Below are 13583 nucleotides of genomic sequence, written 5' to 3'. Positions count from 1 at the left end.
ACCCTGACAAATAAAATTCTGAGCATGCAATTTTAATGACTTCTGTGAATATGACTTATCGGATTACTTGTGGTACTTCAAAATCCAACTGGGACTGCAAATTTCTTGTCTGCCACAAATAAATTAGTGCCATTTAGCTTCCAATTATGCAGCTTACAACCAGGTTAATCTTAATTGATGATATGCTTTCAGTGTGTTTGCATATGCCTGTCCAATAATCAAAGCCTTTCTAGATGCTGGTGTTTAAATTTTTTGGAGTCTTGGGTTCATGGATAAAAAAATGTTACTCAGAATTGTTTTTGTTAGAAAGAGACAGAAGCTGTGCTGCATAGTGCCTGCGCATAAAGGGACACAAGCCCTTGCTTTTAAGAAAGGCTGACCTAGTTGCTTGACATTTGTTTTCATCTAAATTATTTTTATATTCCAGTCAATTTGGAACTTCAACTTTCTAGGTGAAGGATCCCCAGCTGATGTTGCTTTTGAAGAAAACAGTTACCACTGGCCATGTCAGAACTCCTCTCTCTTTTCTCGTAATGTTTTTTGCCTTCATAATTCACAGGGAACTTCTAAAATACTCTTTTATGAGTACTTAACTGACTCTTAATTTACAGACACTCTCTGTTGTTTAAATGCACTGACCTGAATCTTGGGAGGGAGCATAGATATTGTAGTGGCTTGTTCTCTGGGCAAGTGTTTCAAAGCTTCCAAGTGTTAAAATTCCTCTCCCAAGCCCAAGAGGGCTTGGCTACAAGAATATAGAAATGCTGTAGGGATCTTTTATATATGCTTAAAGAACATAATTTAATAGAATTTATTAATTTCAAACCTTATCCTCTGTTCAGTTTTGCAAAGAGAACTTCTTAGAGGAACATTTTTGCAGCACAGAGTTGATCAATAATATGTATGTTGTGTTCTGGAGATTAAAACCAAGGACACTCATCTCCAGACCAGATCAGTGAGTGTCACCTTACTCACTTTCAAATTTCTTTAAGAGACTTTCTGCCATTGGGGAATGAATTTAGAAAAAAATATAGTCTCTTTATTTATCTCTTTAGTTTTTTTCCTGCTTGCTTTTTTTACAACTATTTGCCACTTTTCACTTATCCTTCAAGCTCTTTGGGGCAGGATTGATTCATGGTTACTTTGCTGGGGTCTTACATTGCATGTAGTGGAATGTCCCAGAGCCTTCATTTTATAATTAGCTGGTGAACAAATTTTTAAGAAAATTTGCAGTTTATTTCCTTTTGCATTTTGCACCCCACAGGGTTTGCTGCATTAAACACACTGTGAACTGTCAGTGTCCTGCAGCACTTTTCTGCATTGAGTGATTTGATTTGAGACTGGCCTGTTGGGGGTGAATGCCAACACCAGTCTCTCCTTCTGAAACACAGAGTCAGTGTTTGAATGAGCTCTAAATTTTCCATGAGAAATTCATCGAGTGTAAAAAGCAAAAGGAGTAGTTTTCACTGCTGTCTTGTAAAGGAACTGCTACCCTTCCACCAAAAGAAAGCTCAAAATGGTGTTTTCAAGGGTTTGTCTCGAGTCTGTTGTGACTCCAGTGCTAGGCTGTGGTCTGGACTGGCATTGTTTGGGCTGGGTGAATTAAACAATAGCCACAGCCTGCAAACAAGAGGACAAAAGCGTTTTCAAGGCCATGCTCCTAGCAAGCAAAAAAGCTCAGACTGTTCAGGAAAGAGGGAAGTCATGGAGAGAAGTTAGCTATTGCCAGTGTTAGGGATAGTGCACTGTAAGAGAAAGAAACAATACAATGGCAAAAACAGATGTGAAATAAGAGAAGAGAGCAAGAGTTTGTCTTGAAGTTACTTTTTGCCATGGCTGTGCAGGAGTGTGAAGAGGAGTCAGTGTTAGGCAGCCTCTGGAGCTGGAGGAGTAAAACAGAGATTTCTGTCTGTAGCTTTTGCCAGTGCTTGAGCTAGAATTCCAGTGGGAACAGAGCTGTGCAGAGGAGTTTGAAGTGGGACTGCTCTGTGAAGCCAGTCCAGCATTGAGGGACACCATATGTACTCCTGAGGCACTGGACAGTGCTATTAAATAGAGAAAATTATTTGTTCAGCAGACTGGTTGTTGATAATCTTCCACTCTGTTTAAAACTCCACCATTTTACCTTTTGAGTCTAATTCTGTCCACTTGGGAGTGTCAAATCTGTGTACACCTATATGTAAGCATTTATATCACATAGCTAGTAAAGTTCACAATGAACCCACTTGGAATTATGTAAGGGCATATTCATTGCATAGACAGCTCTCATTTTAGTCCTGTGTGTAAGGATACTCTGGAATTTCCAGTATGCAGAAACAAGTAAATATTTCTGCTAAAGTTGAGAAGGTTCACAAGGGTCTTTGTGAGAGTAGGGTTTCTGTTTCTGCTGTCATTCCAAGTAATTTCTTTCAAGAGATGAATAATATTACACCTCACTAACAAAGAACCCCGAATTCTGGAAGCCAGGTTTGTTTTCTAGAGGAGGGGATAGATTCAGCTTGTCAGCCCTGTGTGCACAGTACAGACAGTGCTTCTTACTTATGATGGCTTCTGCAAGAGTTGGTGACTTATCTTTGTCTTTTCTGAGCATTGTGCTGGCAGTTGCTTTTTCCATTAAGTAGCAAGAAGCATAACTCATGGCTGAGCCCTGTAAGTGGGGTTAAAATAACAGAATTTAGACAGTGAGAGTCAGTGAGACTCCACAGGTGTGTTTTCAGTAGTGTTCAGACACCTGAAGGTTGTAAGGATGGTACTTCTCCAGTCTTTGACTAGAAAGTTTCTGGATATGGCTGCCAATTCACTTAAGGACAAATTTCAATGCCTTGATCTTGCTTGTATTACAGTCAGGTTTGGTTTAGATTATGTGTTTCCCCTAGGGCAAAATGTAGAGAGATCAGTGCAAAAATTTACTAGCAACCTTCCTGGTCATGCCCTAGGCATGACCATAATATGTCTTTGAGATTGCTTTGCTTTATCTTTGCAGGTTTCCTTATAAGTAATTTTGTTAATTATGTAAGTTTTTTAAAATATATATTTCTGTGTCGTAATCTGAATATGGATCTTTAAAGACAAGTAAAAACTTAATTCTTGTAAATATGTCCCAAATACTTACTCTTGGAGCTGCTAAATCACATAATGCAAAGGAATGCTTGTGTTGGGTTTTCCAGTAGGATCAAAACTTGTGATAGACTGAAGAAATCACCCTGAACTGCCTTGAACTTTGGGAGCAAAACCAGATTGTTGTACAGAACTAGCTGCAGAAATGGTCTTAAGTGGGGAAAAGCACATAAAGGTAGTAAAATAGGTATCCCATGTAGGGAATAAATACAGGACAAAGTTTGCAAATGGAGTCTGGGGTAGGGGTAAGAAAACAAGAAGCTCTTGTAGCCTGCTGAAGCTGAGAGCATGCACTGCTTTCTGGAGATCTGTGTGCTCCCCATCTGGTGGCTGCCCAGACAAAACAGGAGAACCATCTGCCTTCCAGCTGGTCTGTCAGAAGGTGCCTACCAAGAGCTCACGTGTTTGCTTGTGGAGCCTGTCAGTCCTTGCAGCGCAAAGATGGGATGTGAGGATCAACAGGGAAAGACAGAAAAGGGGGAAACAGGGAAAAGAGGAATGCACACAGAGAGGGCTTTCTCTTCATCATTAGAAACTTTGTGTTGTCCACTTGTTTGTGTGAAGGTACATCCTTCTTCTGTTGTCTGAACAAGGAGTAGTGGTGTAAAAACCACTGCCTAATTTTTCTTAAAGCTTCCAACATATGATCTTGGATCCATTTGTCTTAAACCATGTTAATTAATGAGTGGAAATCAGCTTAAAAGGATGTGCATGGAAATCTCAAACTTGAATATTGACTTTCCTCATCTTTCCTGAAAGTATGTGCAAAACTTATTAAAAGGATCTGAACACTTGTTGGCAAACAGTAGCTCCCTGTAGTGGAGCAAGACAGAAATGGTGCCTTGAAGATTTGGCACAGTTTGCTGTAAAATCAGGGATATTTTGCTGGAAAGTTCACTTTTGATTCATGGGTTGCTTATTGGCTTCTTGTTGCCTGCTTTAAACTTTTATGGAAACACTTAAAATCATAACAATGGATAACATTCAGGAACCCTCCAAACACCCCCTGTTTCAGAGGCTTAGTCTGGGATTTCTTTGTTTGTTTGCTTTGCATAACGAGTCATTAAATCATAAGGAGCAGAAGGATTGCTGTGAAAGTCAGCACAGTGGTTCTGCAAGGGAAGGGAAGGGAAGAGAATGGAAGAGTGGGTGGGGCTGGGTCATGGACACTGGGGTGGCCATGGGGTGGGAGCCCTGAACCTCACTGGGGAAGGGGACAGAGCCACTTCAGTCCCTAATGAGGTTTACTAAGAACAGCAGCGGGTTCTTTGCCAGTCTTGGCAGGGCCAAGGGTATTAGCTGTGTGCAGGGGTTGAAATAGAAATCAAGGTTTATTTTTAGCACCGGTCTCTTCAGGGCATATTGGAAACCTGATCAGGGAAGTACCGTGGTGCTCAGTGTGAGGGAGGCACCTCAGCACCTGCACTGGCAGTGGATCGTGAGCTGGAAGTGAATTTGGAGAGTTGGATTTATCTGGAATGTCACCTCCTGGTGCTTCTGTGTGTTTGGTTTATCTCCAATTTGCTTGGCCAGACCTGGGGTGCTAAATGGTGATGAGGGCGCAGAAGGAAAAACATTTCATGATTCAAATAGCTGTATTTTATTATGCATGAATGCAGACATTATTATTGACCTCATGCATGGCTTATACTTTTATTGATTTTATTTCAAGGTAGACTTCTGTAAAATAAACATGCGCATTATGCTGATCACTAAGTATTGTTGTGAAAGACTGCTGGGGGAGGGCAAGCTCAGAATAGAAATGAGATTTAATTTGACTCTAAGAGAATTTTTCTTCTCCAGGGAGTTTGCTGAATATGTCCATGAAGGCACGCCCCCAGTAATGCAGCATGTGACACAGATTCTAGTAAAATGGTTTTAAACTGGTTTCCTGTTCTGGAGTATCCTGATTAATTACAGAAGTATTAGGCTTATTTTACAGAGATCTATTTTATGGAAAATTCTTTTCCATGAAGCTTCACTCCATAGCAGACTGCTACATTCATTATGGAAAACTAGGCAAAGAAATCATAGGTATCTGTGCCAAAAAACCATTCAAATATACTAATTATTAAGGTTTCTTTCATCATATTAAAGCAAAATAGGATAGGTATTTTTTTAAAGATTGCATAGTGCAACAGTATGCAATGCATTTTCTTTTATTGTAGTAAAATGTGGACTTTGAAAATCACTGTTCTGTATTGTAAATTTACCATGAAATTGTCAGGGCCATAAAACCTGTCTGTTGACCAGGGACTTGGTGAAATTGAGCTCACATATCTCAGGGATGTATCTAATGTGATGTCTGTTCCCCTTTCATTAATCTTTTTTTCAAATCCCCAGTTCACGTTTGATTCTGGCTTTCTGTTGGTTAAATGGATCACATCCATGTGACACTAAGGTGCACACCTTGTGCCTTAAATCTGCTATTTTCAAATGTGTAAGCACATTGTTTCCATGCAAATAACAAAGCACTGAAGGAGTGAACATAAAATATTGTATCTGACATACAGAAAAACCTTGATGTGCAAAGTCCTCTGACTGGGTATTTCTACACTTTCTTTCACCTCTGTGTCCTCTGCAAGCTGAACTGTTTCTATAACCCATTTTCTTGTCTTATAGAACCTCAAGTAATATTTTGCAACCTTAATTAATTAAAATAAACTGACTAATTGCTTTGCAGGTGTGACACATTTTTAAATCGGTGCCTTGTAATCACGAACATTATTACAACTGTATGTTTATTTTTGATTGAGTGAATAAATGCATAAGCCTCCATATCCATTATGGCTGGTTTGTTTAGCAAGATTTCTAAGAGTAAAATACTTCTGCAAGTAAAATAAAATTAATATTGTACCTGTTTAGTTGCTTCTTACCATAACTTCGTTATGGAAATTTGGATATTTAAACTTTGAGTTGAGGCAGAATCCCAGTGTTGGTCTTAACTGAAGCTGGTTTAGGTACAGAGTGAATTTGTTCTGTTGGGATAATTTCCTGCCTGGGCTGAGTTGGCTCAGGCTGCCTGAGCATCTCTGTCTCCTCCCTTGAGGAAAGATGGACCTGGGTTTCTGTATGTGTCTGAAAATCTAAGTGGTGTTTAAAAAAGTTTATGTTCCTTCAGCCTTTGTGATGTATGAAGTGTAATTGGCTATGAATGCCCTGGTTGTGCATTTCTACTCTCAGAACACCTGCAGTGGGCTGCTTTTCCTCTAGCTGTTTTCACTTTTATTTGTGGTAGAATAGATAATTCTATTGTTCTCCACTTGGTGTTTTTTTGGGCTGGATTCCCATCCATGTGACATGCAACAGTGTACAAAAATCGGATTTTTGTCTGACTTGTCTGATCTAAATAGTGAAAATACAGTGACCCCTTTTTAAGCTGTTTTTTTGCCAGTTGGTAATCTCATCCTGTTGTAGTATATCTGGTCCATGACTTGTTTGAAAAGAGCCTCAGTGATGTATAGGATGGGCTTGAGGAAGACTTTTGTTTGCTGCTGCAGTGAAAAATTAATTCAAGACGTGGCAACAGCTGCGGGTGACAATTTAGAGTTGCTGAATAAGTATTGTAATCAGCATTTATCACTGAAATCACATGGGATTAAACACTTTGAGGTGATTGTTCTTGGGCACAGCCTTAGGGAGGGTTATTACCATGACACAACTAGTTGTCATGGCAATGCATGGAGAAGAGGGAGACTCTTCCTTCCTCTTTTGCATTCTGCACTACTCCTGTTAAGGGAAGTCAGATCATTGGCAGTTGTAGTCTTCTTTTTTTAAAATAGAGCAGCAATTTGTACTATTGGTCCTTCAGGTTCTGGTTGAGACCACAGCACATTACATGTTCCTTTTGTGGATTTGCCTTTTCTGTGTTAAACTGCCCTCAACTTTCTCATGGGTGGGTGGCTGTGTGGTGTGTTCCCTTGCTTGTCTTTGAATTTGGGCTTTTCCATGGAGCCCAGCTGAGCTGCCAGTGTCTGTCAGCCCAGGTGAGAACAAGGTGGCAGTGGTGAGGACACTTGTGTTTGAGCTGTGCAGGGCACTGGGGTAATGCTGTCTTACAGGTTGTCCTGCCTGCTTTCCCTGTAACACACCCTGCAAGGTGATTAGTGAAGGTTGATACCCAAACAAAGAAAATCTGGGTAAAGTGATGCAGTAAATTAGTCTCTCTGACTTGTTGATGGGTTTTGTTATTTAGTGAAATAAATATTGGTAGCATTTCCTTTCTGTGTGATGATCTGTGAGTTGTAGCCCTGCATTTTGCTGAAGTCACTTTGGTGAAACTCAGATAAGGTGAATGGGTCTGTGCACAAATGTTCAAATTACTGTTTTGGAGTCTAATTTATAATTAAAATTTATTTTTGAAGATCCAGTTTCAGAAGTATGTTGTAAACATCCCTTAATGGTTTACTTTATACAGCTAATCCCCTTTCTCTTTTATGTCATGAGGTAATGACAGGTCTTCATAGACCTCTCCCTGCTTGGGTCTCATCAGAATATGATTCTAGCAGTGCTAATGGACTATTACATGCATGTGTCCAGCCCACAAATGTTCATGTGGTAGTGAAGAATTTATATTATTAAGTGTAAGTCAGACATAACTGGAAAATAATGGGTTTTGTCTTATAAGAGTTATTAAATAAGTTTGATCTTTGAAACTCTGTAATCTTAAAACATAAGGTTTGGTAAATGTTTTTACAATGAAAAGCAATGCCAAGTCTCAAGTCTCATTTGACAAGTTTTTCCTTACAAGTTGAGCAGCCCCCAGTTAGTTATTTAACAAAAGCACCAGCAACCTCAAATAGAATTTTATGTATTTATTTTAGATAGTTATTTCATGAATTTCAGTTGCAGAACTTTTCTTAATGTGGATTCATTCTTTTCACAGTTGCTGCAGCCCAAGCCATAGCAGAAGAAAGAAGAAGCCAAAGTGGCATTAGCCCTCTTACAGTCCAGACCTCAATAAAGACAGCAACTAAACCAGGTATAATTACAGGTCATTGCTCTTAATGAAGTGCTGGGCTCACAAGGGAGAGTTAGTAGGGATTGAAAAGAGCACATTTAGAGAGAAGTTTGGTGCTCTTTCTTCAGGAGGCATCAGAGCACCTGGTAAATGGTTTGTAGGTCTGGTTTTGATGGCAGATTTCTGCTTTTGACTGGCTCAGAGTTCAGTTGAAGTTGCCTATCTTGTAAGCAGGGCATGACAGCAAAGATAAATGATGGTAACTGGGCAAGTTACCAGCTCACTTCTTGCTGAAATTCAAGTTTTTATACGGGCAAAGACTGCTTACGTCTTGGTTCTGCTTAGTCTGCAAATGAGCTGTCCTGCAGTGCTCTGAATTTGTCATGAGAGGTGAATTATCTGTTCCCAGATGACATTTTCCTAAATTCCTGTCATTCTTGTTCATGGGAGTTAGTATGTACAAGAATGAGGATCAGAGCTGAGTTTAGAATAGGGTATGTTCTCACACCTCTGACTTACTAGACTTTCTTTTGATTATACCTATTGAGCCTTTAATATGATGTCTGCTTTCTCTTGCACCTATTAAAAATAGTGTTGTGAGGGAATGGAAAGGGGGAAAAGGAGGAAGTTCAGCTTTCCATGAATTTTTCAGATGGTATCTTTAATCTCTATGTAGAGTGGGCTGTGATTTGGTGATGTGTGCATCTCTCAGGAAATTTCATTCTCCTTTTGATAGTAAAGACTTTTGACTTTGTTTAAATTTGAATGTTCAGAGTCATTGACAATTATGTGTCTTTAATTTTGCTTTGACAGTGATAGATGGTTCCATGCTAAGAACAGAAGAAAGGCAAAGACTGGCCAGGGAGCGTAGAGAAGAGCGGGAAAAGCAACATGGTATTTTCATCTTTCACTTAAAATAACGTTTTCTAAAATATTCCTGTTAAAGGATTACTATCCCTCCTAATCCATGTTCTGTCACTTTTTGTCAGCTTGCTGAGGACAAGAGACAAGCTCTGCTCTTGGTCTTGCATCAGTGTCCATCTGTGAACCTGAATGAAGATTTTGATTTGAGAGGAAAACACTGTAGAGAGTTTTAGCTTGTTGAAGCTCTGTGTCACTTCTGATCTTCCATTTCTTAGAGACCACCCAGCAAATTTAACCAATTCCTTATTGAAAGCCTTAACAAAAACACTTTGGAAAATAAAACTGTAGCTTAGAATTCCTTCCTATAGCCCTGAAGATTGATGTTTGGAGAATGCTGATTCAGAGGAAACCAAAAAAGATTTAGCTACTTGAATGGCCTGTTTGCCTTGAACACTGCTTCCCTTGTTTCCTAGCACACTGAAATGACTCCTGTGTTGAAGTGTCAGCAGTACACACTTTATCTTAGCAGGGAACCTGAGACTAGAGAACAGCAGAAAACTCTTGCCCAGCTTTATGCTGTTTGTGATGTGAATCAGTGCATGTGTGTGTAGCAGGAGATGAAAGGGTCACAGTGTGCCCTGCAGTCCTGGGTCTTGGGCTCTCAGCTTGGGAGGAGACATGTCTCTCTGAGTTGTAAGTTTGTTTCTCAACATAAAAGCACAGACCCATGAGAATAGGATCTGCCATGTTACCCTAATATGGGAACAGGGTGGTTTTATGATGAATATAAAATTCAGAAATATTTTGGGGGCCCATGTGTAGAAGCTGCCTGCACATTTTTGGTGTGATTATCTGGTCTCTTGGTTCATTTCAACTGTCTGGCCCTGGAAAATACCCTGTGCATTCTAGCTTTGTGTCACAGGACCTGAGGCTTCCTGTTGAACTGCACACAGCTGTTCCTTGGTGGAGGCTGCAGAGAAGAGTGATATAACTATTTTGAACTCTGATGCAGGAACTGTAGGGTCTTCCCATCTTGTCACTCAGTGCCTTAAAGAAAAAAAAAGTACAACAGAGAAAATTCTACTTTTTGATTTTTAACTTACTGCTTCCTTATAGAGACATCACTATTATGTTGATTAAAAAAGTGTATGCTTAATATAGGGAATATACATATCTTGATATTCCTGTCTAGACAGTAAAGCCTAGTGGCAGGCAGAGCTCTAATTCCACTTCCAGCCTGGGGACAGAATTAAAGATGAGTTTGTTGTCATGTGTGATGTCATCCACCTCTGCAAGCTCATCTTCCTGTGCATTTTCACTTCAAGTGTTAAGAATTTTGCTTGGATAATCTCTTGCTTCTAAGTTGCATTGCAATATCAATGAATGGCTAAGTTTGATTTTAATTTTTTCTTAAAAATATTCTTACAGCTGCCAAAGAGACACAAATCCTTGAAAAGGAGAGAAAAGCAAAACTCCAGTATGAAAAACAGCTAGAAGAAAGGCAGAGAAAGCTAAAAGAAATGAAGCAAAAAGAGGAGCAACGGAGGGCAGCAGTAGAAGAAAAGAGGAAACAAAAAATAGAGGAGGAAAAGGTAACACACATCCAAGTTCTATAATTTAAAGGAATGACATTGTTTTCCAACATTACCTTGCTCTGAAGTGGTGTGAACGAGAAACTCAGGGAAATGATGAATGTGTTAGAACATAAAAGTGTTTTCCACATCTGCAATGGTCTGTGTAGGCACATGTCCACCTTCCCCATAGAGCTTTAGCCACAGCTGAGGCACTCAGGATTTCAGAGTGGGGCTGTTTCACCACTGGGTATTTTTCACACAAGGAAAACCCCCACCCCATATTCCTGGATTTCCAGATGCCTTTAGAGTACTTTGTAGAGTCTGTCTGTAAATCAGTGTGAGTAACAAGTCTTAGATTATTTCACCTATTTCTGTGTCTTGCTTCCTTGGAGCCCTGCTGTGGCCTGACTCACATTCTCTTAATTCTTCTAAATCAGAATTCATTTCTGTATGATGAAAGGTGGTGGTGTTATCTTCATATTTGTCATTTGCTGCTTTGAACTGTGTAGTGTCTGTTCTCACTGCCCTTTGCTCTGACTGCACATGGACAGGCAGAGCAGTGTTTGAGTTTGGGACTCACTGCAAATGGATAGAAGCTGATAGCAGAAATAAATACATGAAGTTATTCCATCCTTTTGACAAGTAGCTCTCTTAATGCATATTAAATGTGCAGGTTTTGAAAGGATTCATTTCCAGGATGTCAGCAGTGGATGCATCACACATCTGTGCTTTCATAAGCTGGTGAGGAGCTTGTAAGCCTGGCTGGCTACTCCTTTGGAGTGCAGTGTTGTTATGCTGTTCTAGCAATCCATCTTTACTGCCCTTTTTCACTGGCAGCATTCTACACTGGTGTTTGGTTTTCTGTAATCAGCTCCTGGGTGTGATCAGATTGTTATTCCATTTGAACTTCATGGATTAGTTTAAATTGCTGGAGAACAGGAATGTTTGGGTGGGCTGTGGTAGCAGTCCAGTGCAGTGTCATTTCTTTAAGCAGCTACTTGGTGCAAGAAACATCCCTTATGCTTCAAAAAGATGTTACATTTCCATTTATTACATTTATTCATGTAGCTTTGAGGGTGGTAGATATGTTTAGTGAATAATCAAGGAGGACAAGGACTAGCAATGAGGTGTTAAACTTGTCTTTTACTCAGTCCCTGGAGATGACCTGCATAGAGAGTTACACGTGCAGAATCTGGAAGGTGGGAGGACAGCATGGATTTGACCTGTAAAACCTTGCCTTCAATCAGAAAGTGAAAACAGATCTTGACTTTAGTACTCTGGCATGAGGAAAAGATACCAGCAAGACACCACATACAGTTGTAAATTTGGTAGGTAGAAGTGCATCAAAGTGCATAGTCCCCAATATTATTATTAACTTATTCAGCCAGGTCTCATTTAGTTAGTCATCTAATAAGGTAGAAGCAGCAGCACAGTGGCAAATACTTTGCTATACAAATACAGTGGGCAAGAAAGTGGTTCTAAGAATCTTGAAGCCATGGTGAGGATTCAATACTTGTCTCCCCACAGCTCCTCAGTTATTCTGCACATCTCTGCAGCTCACTGTATTGAGACCTTGAGCTCATTTCTGTCATTTGTAAAGTGAAGCCTATGTCTTTAACTCTGACTGAGGAGTTACTGCACTGCAGATACTTCCATGGAAATACAATCTACAGATTACATAATGTCTGGGTACTTTGGCACCTTAGGTAAACTAGTTCAGGTTTCTCTAACAGAGGTGAAGCTAAGCTTTATATTTCAAACAAAAACTTCTATCTTTTGTGAGTGAGCAGAATTCTCCCTTCCTTCCAGGTTTATACTGTGTGTGTTTTTCATGGTGACTTTTTTAGTTTGTGTTGTGAAATGGTGTTGAAAGAAGGTGGAAGTCTTGTGTCCCTAAGCAGGAGAAATGGCTGTATAATGAGTTCCCTTGACATCTTACTGCAGTGTATCTGCAGCAAATACTGCTTCAAAAGATCACTTGGTGTATAACTGTTCCAGAAGAGAAATGTGTTGTTGACACATGTGGAAACCTGGCTGGCAAGGAAGAGTCTAGTATGGTTATGGTTCGTCTTTATGCACAAGAGCTAAAACTCTCCTGCTGGCAGTTACTAGATCTGGAGACAGCAGCAAAAGCTTCTTTCAGCCCCCTTTGTCCTGTCAGCAGTGGTTGCTGAGGCCTGAAGTTGATTGGTCTTCCTTTGCAGTTTTGCCTTTGTGTCTTCTTGTTCCTGGTTTCATCACATCTCTCATAATGTCAGTGTCTGTTAAGACCTGAGTCATTGTTTTATAGTTCTTTGAAAATACAAGTAACTTTATACTTGGTATTTTATACTGGAGAATTCTTATCACCTTTTAGAAATAACTTCATCATATCAATAGTTTCAAGGGTAACCGATTTCTTTTGCTCAGTTTGGGATTCATCCCTATTTAGAAAATAAGTAGTGCTGTTTACTGAATAGGAAATCTGTTTGGTGGCTATTTTAAGTAAAGAGTAGAATAGATTATCTGTGCTTTAGCTCTACCTAATCATGTTTGCAGTATTTTGAAGCCATTAATTGCTTTCAGCATTCTTTGCATGATAATTTTTTGCAACAAAATCCTGGTAAAACAGATTATAAATCATACTGGGGGGGGTCTGTATTTTGTTTCCTGGGGTGGCTGTGGTTAGCAGTGACAAGCTTCACAGAGCTGTTGTTTGGTAGGAGCGCTATGAAGCAGTTCTGCATCGCACCTTGGAACGGAGTCAGCGGCTGGAAACGCGACAGAAGAGATGGTCATGGGGGGGCTCTGTAACTCCAGACTCAGAAGGCAAAACAGGTAAGCAGCCCTGGTTTTAGTAGGACTAAAATCACAAATTTCTGTGTGAACACTGGCAGATGCAGCACTATTCATAGGGACCTGGGCATCCTTTCCTATCCTGGATCTTAAAGCAGGATCTATGAGTAGCTCATTGGGAAAGTGTCATATCTGTACTTGGCCTGAAATGCTGCTCAGACTTAGAGCTATTTTTGGCCTTGGGAAGAGCTGGAGAGAAGCTCCATGGGAAATACAACACATGACAGCACTGC

General features: G+C 40.0%; 1 protein-coding gene across 1 annotated transcript in view; it reads left to right on the top strand.

Annotated features, from left to right (window-relative positions):
* Positions 1 to 13583, top strand: part of MAP7D3 (MAP7 domain containing 3) — a 43330-nt gene that overhangs the window by 4674 nt on the left and 25073 nt on the right. The window contains exons 2-5 of the mRNA XM_042779738.1: positions 8003 to 8098; positions 8891 to 8971; positions 10370 to 10533; positions 13218 to 13332. Coding sequence (XP_042635672.1) covers positions 8003 to 8098; positions 8891 to 8971; positions 10370 to 10533; positions 13218 to 13332 — 456 coding nt within the window. The remainder of the gene's footprint in view (positions 1 to 8002; positions 8099 to 8890; positions 8972 to 10369; positions 10534 to 13217; positions 13333 to 13583) is intronic.

This window comes from Catharus ustulatus, chromosome 14 (assembly GCF_009819885.2).
Source record: "Catharus ustulatus isolate bCatUst1 chromosome 14, bCatUst1.pri.v2, whole genome shotgun sequence".
NCBI lineage: Eukaryota > Metazoa > Chordata > Aves > Passeriformes > Turdidae > Catharus > Catharus ustulatus.
This window is presented reverse-complemented; position numbering and strand designations above follow the sequence as displayed.